Below are 12,599 nucleotides of genomic sequence, written 5' to 3'. Positions count from 1 at the left end.
AAAAATAATTTTTCTTAATAAATAATAAAATAATATGGATATATATGAAATTGTACTATTAAAATAAAAAATAAATGTGTAATCGAACTCGCGAACGAATTTAATGTTTTTGAATTCGAGCTCGAGTCGAACTCGTATTCGAGCGGCTCGCAAGCGGCTTGATTTGTATACAGCCTTAAACTGAATATTCAAATTTTTATTGTCTCATGGAGCTTCGAAAGTTCCTAGTGTTAGTATACGTTTTGTTTGAATATAATTTTATTTGTAAAATTAATATTTGGTTGGCTCATAAATATATTTTTAATTATTTTATTTTTTAATCACTATCTTATCTCATATATATTATATTACAAAACATATATAGTATTTTTTTAAAATATTATTCCAAATAATATCCTATCCAAACAGCTCGTGGCAACGGAGTAATGGTAATGTCTAGTATTCAGTTGAAAGAAACGTAACTCTTGCTTCTACCACAAAAGGAGGGAAAAAAAGCACTTGGGATCCTCGGTGACAAAGTTTTCTATGCCAACCCAATGCTACCTATAATATTTTGCCAAGTGTCCTGTTATTATTTACACTTTAATTTTCTAATAATTCAACTGGTTTGGTTTAACACAAGTTTTTTCTATCCTCTAAAACTTTGAATCAAACCAAACCAACCGATCTAATTCCATTACCAATACTTTTGTACAGCAACCACTCAAGATCGATTGCTTTAGGAAAAAGAAAAAGATAACCCTAAACAAAAGTGCCTCCAAAGTCCAAACCTTTTCATCGTTGATTGCTTTGAACAAAGTCAAAAAGTGAAAAAGTCCCTGAAAGCTTCAACCGTTGCCTAATAAGCTAAAACTGTAGCCTTCGACTGTTGAAGCAAATTGACAAGACCTATTCAGGAAGTCCTCAAATTAAAGCTTTCGGCGGCTATGTCTGCGGCTCTTTGATAACCAATGAAACCCCAGTGTTTCTTTGATGTAACTTAGCTCTGCTTCAGTCTTTCTTCTTTGATTATTATTGCTTTTTTTTGGGGGTCTCTTTTGGGAGGTTGGTTGGTGGTGTTTGAGGTTTTAGTCCTTACCGTGGGATTAATTTTTCGAGCAAATTTAAAACCACGTGGTTCCTTAATCATGCAAGCTGTGTGTGGAATCATTCTACCTGCCTAGGACGAGTTATTTGATGATTCAATTCAACTTTAGCAATTTTCTTTTGTTATCAGCTAATTGCTATTGGGCACTCCTCGGAGCAGGTCAGGTTGGTGCTATTCAATTGGGCATCAGCCGGGAACTGCAAAACTGGGCACCAGATTTACGTCCTCCTTTGAGAGAAGGTACATTTACTTGGAGCAGTGTTATCTTTCTTAATTGGCGGAGCTGGTGGAGGAATCAAAAGGATGACGTCGTTGAAGTGTGGAGCTCATCGGAATCAGCCAACAATATAGCTGAAAGAATTTCCAGCAGCGGTGCAAGTCACCATTTCGGAATTTTCAGCACACTAGTTTCAGGGAATTTTCTCTTTTTGGCTTTTTCAAAGCAATCAACATCAAAAAGAGTTCCTGTGCAATTTTGTTCGAAGGCAATCAATGATGAATGGAATTAGACCGGTTGGTTTGGTTTGGTTCAAAGTTTTAGAGAATAAAAAAAACTTGTGTTAAATAAAACCAGTTGAATTATTAGAAAATTAAAGTGCAAATAATAACAGGGCACTTGGCAAAATATTATAGGTGACATTGAGTTGACATAGAAAACTTTGTCACCGAGGATTAGGGATGGCAATGGGGGCGGGTGCCCGCGGGGGGCTCTCGGGGCGGGGGTTGGGGCGGGGGGTGGGGCGGGGGCGGGGGGGAATTTTTTCCCCCCGCTTAGAAACGGGGCGGGGGGCGGGGGAGTATACCCCCGCCCCATCCCCCGCCCCGCCCCCCGCAAAACAAAAAAAAATATAAAAATATATATAATTATATATAACATGTAAGTTAATTAGTTATAAACTTATGATAATGATATTATTAGTTAGATATATTATATAATGTATGTTAGTTTATGTAATATAATTGATATTATCAATTATATGAATAATTCTACATGTTTACTAATAGAATTTATTAATTAGTTATACTAAATTTACTAATATATTTATACTAAATTTCTAATTACACTTAATAGAATAACACTTTTTTCTAAAAAAAAAGCACAAACACAATAATGAATTAGTGATTGCATTTGTACTAAAAGTGAAAACTTGACTATTTTAGTTATATTTATTTCATCATATTGGATTGTATTCAAATAACTTCTGTTTGATTGTTTTTATGAGTTTCAATTGTAAAATTACAATGAATAATAATTTGGTGATGCGTTGATATTTTAGTACTTGATTATTTATTAAAATTTAATTATAATAAAATTATATAATAAAATTGTATTAACCCCGCGGGGGCACCCGCGGGGGAAACGGGGCGGGGGCGGGGCGGGGCGGGGGAGCAGGAGGCGGGGGACGGGGCGGGGGACGGGGGAACTAATAGGCAACGGGGCGGGGGACGGGGGAGGGGACCCCCGCCCCAACCCCGCCCCGTTGCCATCCCTACCGAGGATCCCAGGTGGAAAAAAAGGGTGGTCAAAAGAAACATTCGTGGGATTGATTGAGAAAACAAGTACAAACGAGGTGGCAAATTGCAAAATAGACTTTCCAAGCATTGTCTGATTGACTAGCCATTGCAGTAGTAGTTGAAATTACAACGTGCAAGTGATATTGGCCAATCGTATTTATCTTATCCGAAAACAAAAATAAAGAACAAATAGTTAACAATTTCTGGTAATCAAGTACTGCTACTCCTTTGTTGATCTCGCGCGCAAACTGAAAAGGAGAGATAGAACTGGTAAGTGGTAATTTCTGCTCAAATCTATTATTTTCTCTCGGCTGTTTTCTGCAGTGGTTTTTATATCGAGTTCGAGCTTTATTTGCTAGACCCTGTTATGCTTGTTTGTATTGAACATTTGAACTGATGCTTTTGCCTGGTAAATTGATAAAAAGAGAAACGGGGCTGGACGTTGATGTTTCTAGATGCTATAAGTGGATTAAACTGGCTTCAGTTTTGATGAATCGCATGCATAGTGGAGCTTACATGAAACCCATCTTGTTTCTACTTTGATAATTGCAGTCTTCATTCATATCTTCATGTGCAAGACCACAATATTGCTTTTATATGAGAGCCAACGTGTTATGTTTCTGTTTTGAACTCTGATGGCAAAAATATCGCCCAAGGGTCTAAAATTTAAGGGGACGGATATAATTGAAACTTAGCATTTCCTGCTGTTTAGACGTTATTCTGACCTAAAATCATTATGTTTTGTGCAATATGTTATGCAATGAAATTTCTATCAATCAAAAAGAAGATTAATATACTCGCAGATTTGCGATGCAAGGATAGAAGTTATAGAGTTCCAAATGCGAACTGCTTTAAAACTGATGGGGCTGCATATGTGAATGTGACCATTTATACGAGTCTAATCTTGTTCTGCTGTCTCTCCATTTTCTTGTACTTTTTTACGTGAAGGAAAACTTAGTTTGTACTACTATTTATATTTCTGCTCGGTTTTCCCAACGCGAAATTACGCTTGATAGTCTACTTTTTTCTGTCAATATGGTACCATTTGTTTCACTTTTCTAACTATGCAAACTAGCTGCATTCTTGTATTCCCCCTAAAAAATTTTCAGCCGTGGTAGGTTATATATCTTCTTCGTACTTTTGTCTTTGAAACCCCCTTAATTGGCCCGACCAATGGTATTGCTTGAGCATGATGTGATTCATGGTCAGCTGCTTGATTTTTGTTATTTCTCTGAAAGGTACCTGCATGTTAAAAAATCTGGAAGCAAGTTAAAAGATGAAGCATATAACGGGTGCTGATATGCCAGCTGCCAGGCATGACTAAAGTTTCGGGAGGCCAAAGGATTCCCTCAAGAAAACTTCACCTGTTGGATGAATTGTACGGTTCTTTTTCGAAGAATTGCTGTATGCTGCCATGCAAAAGCTGGGAGTGTTTTGCCAGGCTGTCTCTTCCAGTTCTGGTGGGCAACCTCACAGGCATCTAATAAGAGCAATTCAAATTGTTTCCAATCCATTATTAGAGAGGAAAATTGCAGAATTATGTCCTATGAATCCAAGATTTTCATGTAGACATACAGATTTGGTCCTATCGACCCCAAATAGCACGATTCGATCTATAAAAACCAAGGCTGCAACTAGTGAAAATGATGAAGAATTATCTGATGAAGATGATGAGCTTTGCCCTGTTGATTGTGTGAAGGAATTCCAAACCAATGAAGAATTCTTCCAAATCCTTGAAAAGGCCGAGAAAACAAATACTTTAGTTGTTGTAGACTTCTACCGGACTTCTTGTGGCAGTTGCAAGTACATAGAGCAAGGTTTTGCTAAATTATGTAAGGGATCTGGTGATCAAGAGGCACCAGTTATATTCTTGAAGCACAATGTGAGCAATTTTTTCAACCTTGTAGTTTATTTTGTTTTACTTGATTTCAAAAGGTAAAGAACATTGTTGATAAACATGAAAGATGCTTACCAGATATATAGCTGCTTAGTATTTATAACTTGAGAATACATTTTGCACGTTAATGCTGCTTCCAATAAGTTTAGAAAAAGTAAGTGTTTAGTTTTTTGAGAAAAGGTTAAAATCGGTAAGCAACAGCATGAATATTTTGCATTTTTCTATCCAATTCAATCAAATTAGAGTACTTATTTGTGATAGCTTCTGCAGGTAATAAATGAATATGATGAAGAATCTGAGGTTGCTGAACGACTGCGAATAAGGGTATATTGTTTTAAGACAGTTTTCTTGTAATTCATGAGTTTGGATGTGAACTTAGTAGTTGGAAGCATCAAATCAGGTTTAAAACATTTCAGTTACATTTGCCACTAGTGTTGAAAAATCTGAGGACAAACAAAGCTTGTTCATCTTTGTTTGAGGGAACATTATGATTACATTCAACTGCATCATTATCCAAAATGGAAAATTTCACATCTCTCCTTGCAGTTGGAGCACTTTACCATACGCAAACTTCTCTAACAGCCTTCACCTATTTCATGCAGTCAGTGCCCCTTTTCCACTTTTACAAGAATGGAACGCTGTTGGAGGCCTTTGCAAACCAGAGACAAAGAAAGGATACTGGCAGCCATTCTTAAATACACCAGTGCACCTAGTGAAGATGCTTTAGCTAATCTGGGTAGGCTCTGAAAAAATACTTTCACATGTGCATGTTGGTATCCATATCTGGGCACAAGAAGACTCCTATACTTTTCTTGTTACCCGCTACAGCTGCAACATTATATTTCAGAGTCTTGTATTTGTAAGGTAAATAGTGTAGGAGGCAAAGTGAATCTCTAATCTACTTGCGTAATGTGCCTGGAAAATAAAGCAACAGCCTATTTGTTCTGCTATGCCTGTGGTTACATTCTGCCTAGGCAAATACACTTGTCTTTAGAGGAACTTGAGCTTGACGATGCGAATGAAAGAAGCACTTGAAGGGAAAATAATAGTGAAAAAAGCCCCCCAAGACATCTGAAACTCAGATGATTTAGTTGATCATGAAATTCATTTCAGTTAACAGAATCCATTCTCACCGCAGAGAAGATGCTTTCTCTCTTGGGAAAAAAAAGGAAAAAGAAAAGCGTATCTTAAGATGACACATTCCAGAAAACGTTGGTATATGGTCTCTGGGAATAGTAGGGTCCTTTGATGTCAAGGGACAGCATCCGACATGCCTAAGGACTTTCAAACTATTAACAAAAGCTCCACTCATTACCAATTGGTTTTGAGTTGGATGAATAGGTGCTCACTTGATATTTACTAAGAAGTTCCGGTGGAGGTGCTAATGACAGGAAGCTGTTTTATCTGAGGTAGGGGAAGAGGAAATGAACCTCTGCATACCGTTGAGAAGATCTTCCTTATTTGGGACTGAATGATGAGCATCTGAACCTCTCAATCACCTTCTAGTTGAAGTTTTGTTAACCAGTACATATCTGCTTAGTCCTTTGAGAAGTTTCCACGGGAAATATTAAAGAGACTCTAAACAGTTTTGAAGACATTGGCCATTGTTCTTGATGAAAATCATTATATGTGTATAACATCAAACATCTGAACAAGTTGCTTCAGATTAATTCAAAGACTAGTTGAACTCCAGCATAAAATGCTGGAGACATCTTATTCTTGCCAGTCTTCATATCTGGAGGCAGAGAAAAGAACAGCAGCACCTGTCTCACTAGAATGATTTACTAAACATTCGTTGGTTATCTGTTTATGCTATAGGTTATGCACTAAATTACCCCTCTGAGAAGTTTCATTTTCCTTTTTGTAGTGTTCAAAAACTATAAGTTCAAAGTTTCATTTTCCTTTTTGTAGTGTTCAAAAACTATAAGTTCAAAATTTTGGTATCACCAGTATTGTGTACTTAAGAGCAGCTTAAAATATGTACATGCATGGTGAAAATGAGCAGCGCTATGTGGAGACTAAGATTTACGCGCAAAGAAGAACCTTTTAAGGTCATTGGCTTGCTTGGAAGTTGGAATTCATGATCCTAAGAATATTTTGAGGCCTTGACGATATCATAGATAAGTCGAGGCTTGACCATTAGACAGAGGAACATTATGGATTGTTGAACTGGGATGGCAATCAAGCAGAGTTAAGGAATCTGATATCTCCAGAGACTAAGAGCTCTGACTTTGGACCACAACCGTTGTGTAATATCATCAGTAGAGCCACTAAACTGAAAATTCACATTACTCTTCTCGAATACAATTACAAAGCTCTAGCAGCCACAGTTTAGCATTGTGCATAATCTGGCCGAGCCTGGTTTTGGTCAACAAAGTAAAGGCAGGACGCTTTTAGATTGTGCCTTACAGCTGACGGCCGCATCCCCTTTACAGAAACCAATGAGACTATAAACACTTGGGTACCTTTGTATCCTCAAGTGAAGAACTTTATAGCATGGAGCTAGACACACGTCGAAAAAAACAAGAACATTATATGATCTATTCTACCCGAACAAACAAGAGGGCTCAAATCAAATTTCGAGCGCACAAACGCAATAGGATAACAATGCCGAGACAGTGTAAAAGGAATGATTCCTGAAATGAAAGTCTACCCTCTTTTGTTTCGAAGGTTAGCTCTTTATCGAATTCAAGATTCTTCCAATGTAAAATGGGCACAAGTTGCAATCTGTAAAAGTAGGCAAAGTAAGGGAGAGATGTAAAATGAAATTCTTGATTGAGAAATGAGAATGAAGAACATAACTTGTCATCATTGAAAGAAAATGGGAGATCTTTAATCTATTCCCGATTTCCTTTGCGATGGGATAGAGTTAGAGAGAATTTCCTTGTACTAACTGAATCTAATTGATAAAATTCGATGAAGGGGATGGATGTGCCGTCGCAAGAAGCCAGGCTGCTCCTTCTTGTCCTTTGGTGCTAGGCGGTAGATTCTTTCCATAATCTGGTTGGGAGTCCACGCAGAGGGACCGGAAATGGACCATACTGAACTCCATTATTAGATCCCACCACTTCCCACCTACAATACACAAACAACGACCCACTGAAAATTCCCGTAAAAAATCGTCGAGCACTCAACTCGAACATAACTGCTAGTAATACCGGTATATCATTATACTACCATTGGTCATTCTTAGATAAGGTGGCTTTTTTTTTTGTGCAAGATTTGGCAAAAAAAAAACCTGAACTTGGAGACTAGGTGGTGGATCAGTACGAGCATTTCCAGCTTTGCAAGCTCATTACCAGGACAGGCGTGTGCTCCGCTGCCAAATGGCATAAAAGTGTTGGGCTTTGGGGCAACCTATACGAGTGCAACACAGGGCATTTTAGAACAGGATCTTGATCTTGTTAGCTGTTACTTATGCAAAATCTGGACCAAGTAAATTGGCGCTTTAAGGAAAGATCTTTAGACGTTTTGCATTTGGGAGTTTGGCCAAATAAATTCTGATTCTGTACCTCAAATCTTGAAGCATCAAATCTCTGGGGTTCAGTAAAGAATTCTTGATTGTGATGAATATTCCTGAACAAAGGCATTACCTTCCAACCTTTTGGAATAAGGTACCCTGACATAATCATGAGTTTTCAGTTCCTCCACATCTTTCGTCAGAAAAGAAGTGTATATATAAACATTTTCATCTAGAAAAGGAGAACTCTGACTCAAACCCAGAAATCATACTTTAATCCCAGATCAATTAGTTGCTAGAAAATAATTCACTTCCTATAAGCTTTACCTTTGTACTCTACATCAGCTACTGCTTCCCTAAATGTGAAAGATATAATGCTTGCAATTCTTAAGCTCTCTAAGATGACCTGAGGGCACACATTGTTACCAAATACAGTTATTCCAACTTCATAAGAGGTAAAGAAAAAGTGGGAAAAAAAAAGGGACCCCATTTGCACATTCTCATATACCTTGTAAGTTAATGGCATCTCTCTAGTCTGAGCCCATGTCAACTGACAATGTTCTTTGGTATTTGATTGGTAGATAGCCTTCTGTTCGGCCTGCACAGACATTTTAGACATTGAATGCAATCATGACAGTGTCCCTAATATCAAAGTTTAAGTCCAAGACACAGCGAATGGACAATGAGGGGCTCCTTTTATTTCCCTTTTAGTAGAAAAGAAAATGTGACGATATTCTGGAATGCACCTTTACAGCCTTCAGAAGTTTCGGGTTATCGTGGAGGTACTTGACTATCCATGTCATGACACTGGCTGTAGTATCCTGGGCGGCAAATAGAACACCAATGATGTTATCTGCAATCTGATCCTCCTTCAGGACTTCACCATTTTCATCTTTGTAATTCAGAAGACATCCCAACAGGTCTTTCTCAGGTGTTCTTTGTTCCTTCCTTTCACTTATGATCGTGCTGAGGATTTCACTTAGCCTTTTCCTTGCCTTCAAAGGGCAAAAACAGCCAATTGATAGTACAAATTGGTAAGTTTCCAATTACTAACAAAGACAGTATAGATCATTTGAAAGGATATAACATGATCGATGCAGTTAACTGTTTTAACACGTCACTTTCACTAATGTAGTGGCACAATAATGTCCTATTGACAATGACATTTTCTATGGTTTGTTTACCTGTAAGGCCCTTCTGTAACGAGTTCCAGGAAATTTTGTTGGGAAAGAATTGTAACCTTTATCCACAATGCTATAGTTTTGCTTCAATGCTTCTTTACGTGGGGCTTCCAAATGACCAAAAATAGCGAGAATGCCCACTTCGAATGAGTACTGGACAATTCAATCATAAGTAATTTTATTAAGAAAAGTGATAGCAATAATGCAGAGGAAAACAGGAAATCTATTTTCTCCAGTCCTCCTAAAAATCTATCATTGAGATTTTACTGATATACCAACCCTTTTCATTTCATCAAAAGTGTTAAGAACATGGCCCCCTGCAACGGACTCCAACGTAGCGATTGCAATAGCTTCAACATCATTGACAAGATTACGAATAGCCTCAGGATATAAGGAGCTTTGCACCAGCTTTCTCAGGCGCATGTGGTAATCTCCTTGGTGGAAAAACAGGGCGGAAGGGCCTATCAAAACCTCCTTACACCTGGGATATGTAGGCTTGAATAAGTTAGCTTTAGTCACCAACACAAATCGAGCTGCGTCAGGGCTAGCCAGCATCACACTAGGACAACCTAAAATGTTAGTCTTGAAGACTTCTCCATACCTGGAACAGAAATCATCCAATTCGATGAAATTACACTCATCCATCCAGTGTTTAGTAAATTAACAAGATAATCATCATGCAAAAATGTACAAAAGTTGATGACACGAAACCTTCTTTGTCTATCAGTAAAAAAGACGTTGGGATCTTGAGAATAAAGTTGCAGAGTTTCTCCTATACAAGGCCACCCCATTGAGCCTGGAGGGAGCCTAGACTTTCGCCAGGTTACTACTTTCTCCTTTTTCAGGATTAAGGACATGTATGAAAATATTCTCTTGGCTTTCAGGACAAGGATGCAAGAGAGGAGAGTAAGGAGACAGATGAAGATATGTATAAAGACTTGCCCTTGCTCCATCCCCCTCTCTCTCTCTCTCAGAAACAGTTGAGGAAGTTAGTTTTGTTCTTGGTGCTGTAGTTAAAATGTTTCTTTCCGCCTATTCAATTCTGAGTTTGAATTGGACTCTGGACGTTGTGCTTTATATAGAAAAGCGTGGGTAGGATGGGGACAAAGTTTAGAGAAGATTTGCTCCTGCTTATATGCACTATTTAGATAAGAATGATCAGCTAGAACCCTGCTCAACTAAGGAAATTAAAGAAAAATCAAATTTTCGTGTATGGAAGCATTTTAATTCCTCTAGATTATTGAGCATAAAAGGAAAACTTTTGACAGTCTATGGAGCATCACATAGATTATTCTTGAAGAAAAAGGAGTACTACAGGGTGTGAACGTGGTCGGTGAAAACTCTGACTCAACCTTGACGTGAATTAATTATAACTCAACTCGAGTTCAATTTAATGTCAAGTACGTTAAAAATAATCCAAATTTCGAGTTTCAACTTAACTTGAAGGTGCTCAATAAGCTTGACGTCTCGTATTTTACTTTGAATTATTATGGTAAGCCGAATAACACCTTGGTATGTGATGTGATTTATTTTCATATTGTAACGGCAAGTATAATTATTATTGATGAAATCCTTATCATAATTTTGCATCTAAAATTTCATAGTGCACAAATGATTTCCTTTCTGATTTATCTGGTTAGTTGTTTTCCTTATTTAGGTCAACCATAGTTTGTGATTCCTAATATAGACAGCTCCCTGGGAAATGATAGATTAAACACGATTTTTGCACCTGGATTTTTTTTGTCTTAATGCGCCTTATTATGTATTGTTAAAGTAGGTGACATTCTTGATATATATGGAGTCAACCTCACAGGGAAAAGTGGCAGCATGGTAAGAACTAAATGGAATTGCAAAATAATTACTTTCCTTAATCTCATTTATTTTTTACTTTTCTCTAAAGATGACAATTAATAAGTTCATGCACCTACCAATTTTGGACATGGAACTCCAAATGAAGAAACTATTTAGTGGATATGCTATTTTTTACTTGTTTTATTTTAATTTAAAAAATTTTTTTTTGGGCACAGCAAATCAATGGTCCTGTAGTAACAAATTATGTTTAGTCCTCATTAAGCAATCCACCTCCAAGCTTTTTGTCACTCGTTCTACATTTTCTTTTTCTAAATGAACTAACCTTTTGAAACCCTTCCACTTTTTAAATTGTTTTGCAGTAGGAGAATATATACCAGTACTTTTGGTAAAAGAAGTGGATATGATCATATGAGCATGACTTTGGAGGGATTTCTTCAATTGGAACTAAAAATGTTAGCATGTGTTGGTTTGTGGATTTTCGGAGATTTTCATTATTTTTCAGCTCATCCAACGGTATAAAATTATGCATAAAAATACAAGATGTATATTCTAATTAACATATACAATAGGCAAATAAATTGTACACAATTGAACTGTGTCAAATGAATGTTTGGTTGGCTTGTAATTCATGTGAAATCAACATGTAATAAGAATAACATTTGCTTACAAAAAAAAAAATTACGTTTAGTTTAATAGAAAGGGGAAAATCGCATCATATAATATATTTTAGTTCAAGGTTCAAAATGTGAAAATGGAGAGGACAATTGTAAAAGATTTCAACAATTTCGGGGGGACAATTATGAGATTAAAGGGACTACGATCAAAATTCAGAAGGGATAAGAATGAGGCAATACTATAATTTTTAAAATTTTTATACGCTATTTTAGAGTTTCTAAAAAATTAAAATTTCACCCCCTCAACTCAACGTGGCTCCGCCACTGATTGTAGGGGATGGATCTCATTGAAATTCAACTCTACAAGTAATAGCCAAAACAAAATATTTAAAAATGATGAGGGAGTCAATATAATTTATAAACTATGAAGAGAAATTTATGTATTTATTTTGAATATATTAGGGTTAATTAAGCGGAAACTGAACCGTATTTAGCCAGGCTGGGAGTGGGGAAAAGGACTCTTTCTTCGAGTGGGACAGGCTTGGACCTGATCAATCTAACAACCCAAACAATTATATGTGTTCGTATTTGGCCCACGGAAACTGGAACTGGTAAGAACACTAAGGGCCGATGTGTTCCTCACCAAAACGTGCATCACCTTCTTTAGAATCTAGCCTTGTTTAGATTGTGACATTTTGGAGAAAATGTTTTTTCATAAATATTCTTTCTACGTAATTTTCATTCATCTTTTTACCTCGTATACATCACATTCTTAAAAAGTGTTATAATAATTTTTCTCCATAAACTCCCCAAAAAATGCAATCCAAATGGTTCGGAGTTAATTAAGTACAGGGTTTTTCAATTTTATGTCCTTAGTGCACAGGATGAGAGCTGCGTCCGATTTCAAGTTATATGTGAGATAAAAAGACAGTCAAAAAATGTATTTATGATTTAATTAAAATAATATTTGAAATTTTTAATGGGTCCATCTACTCTATTTTATGTGCTTATCGTATGTCCAAAGAACACAGAA

General features: G+C 36.9%; 1 protein-coding gene and 1 pseudogene across 1 annotated transcript; one reads left to right on the top strand and one right to left on the bottom strand.

Annotated features, from left to right (window-relative positions):
* Positions 1 to 2,559: 2,559 nt before the first annotated feature.
* On the top strand, positions 2,560 to 5,449 carry LOC113713356 (thioredoxin-like 4, chloroplastic; annotated as a pseudogene).
* Positions 5,450 to 7,251: 1,802 nt separating this feature from the next.
* On the bottom strand, positions 7,252 to 10,186 carry LOC113713569 (abscisic acid 8'-hydroxylase CYP707A1). The gene is made up of 9 exons (XM_027237322.2): positions 9,852 to 10,186; positions 9,420 to 9,741; positions 9,144 to 9,293; positions 8,706 to 8,954; positions 8,468 to 8,557; positions 8,287 to 8,365; positions 8,012 to 8,118; positions 7,738 to 7,856; positions 7,252 to 7,574 (listed from the first exon to the last, which is right to left on the bottom strand). The coding sequence occupies exons 1-9, from the start codon at positions 10,091 to 10,093 to the stop codon at positions 7,475 to 7,477; spliced, it is 1,458 nt and encodes a 485-aa protein (XP_027093123.1). The 5' UTR covers positions 10,094 to 10,186; the 3' UTR covers positions 7,252 to 7,474.
* Positions 10,187 to 12,599: the final 2,413 nt, after the last annotated feature.

This window comes from Coffea arabica, chromosome 10c (assembly GCF_036785885.1).
Source record: "Coffea arabica cultivar ET-39 chromosome 10c, Coffea Arabica ET-39 HiFi, whole genome shotgun sequence".
Taxonomy (NCBI): Eukaryota; Viridiplantae; Streptophyta; class Magnoliopsida; order Gentianales; family Rubiaceae; genus Coffea; species Coffea arabica.
Note: the sequence above shows the minus strand (reverse complement) of the source record. Positions and strands in the feature narration are given on the sequence as shown.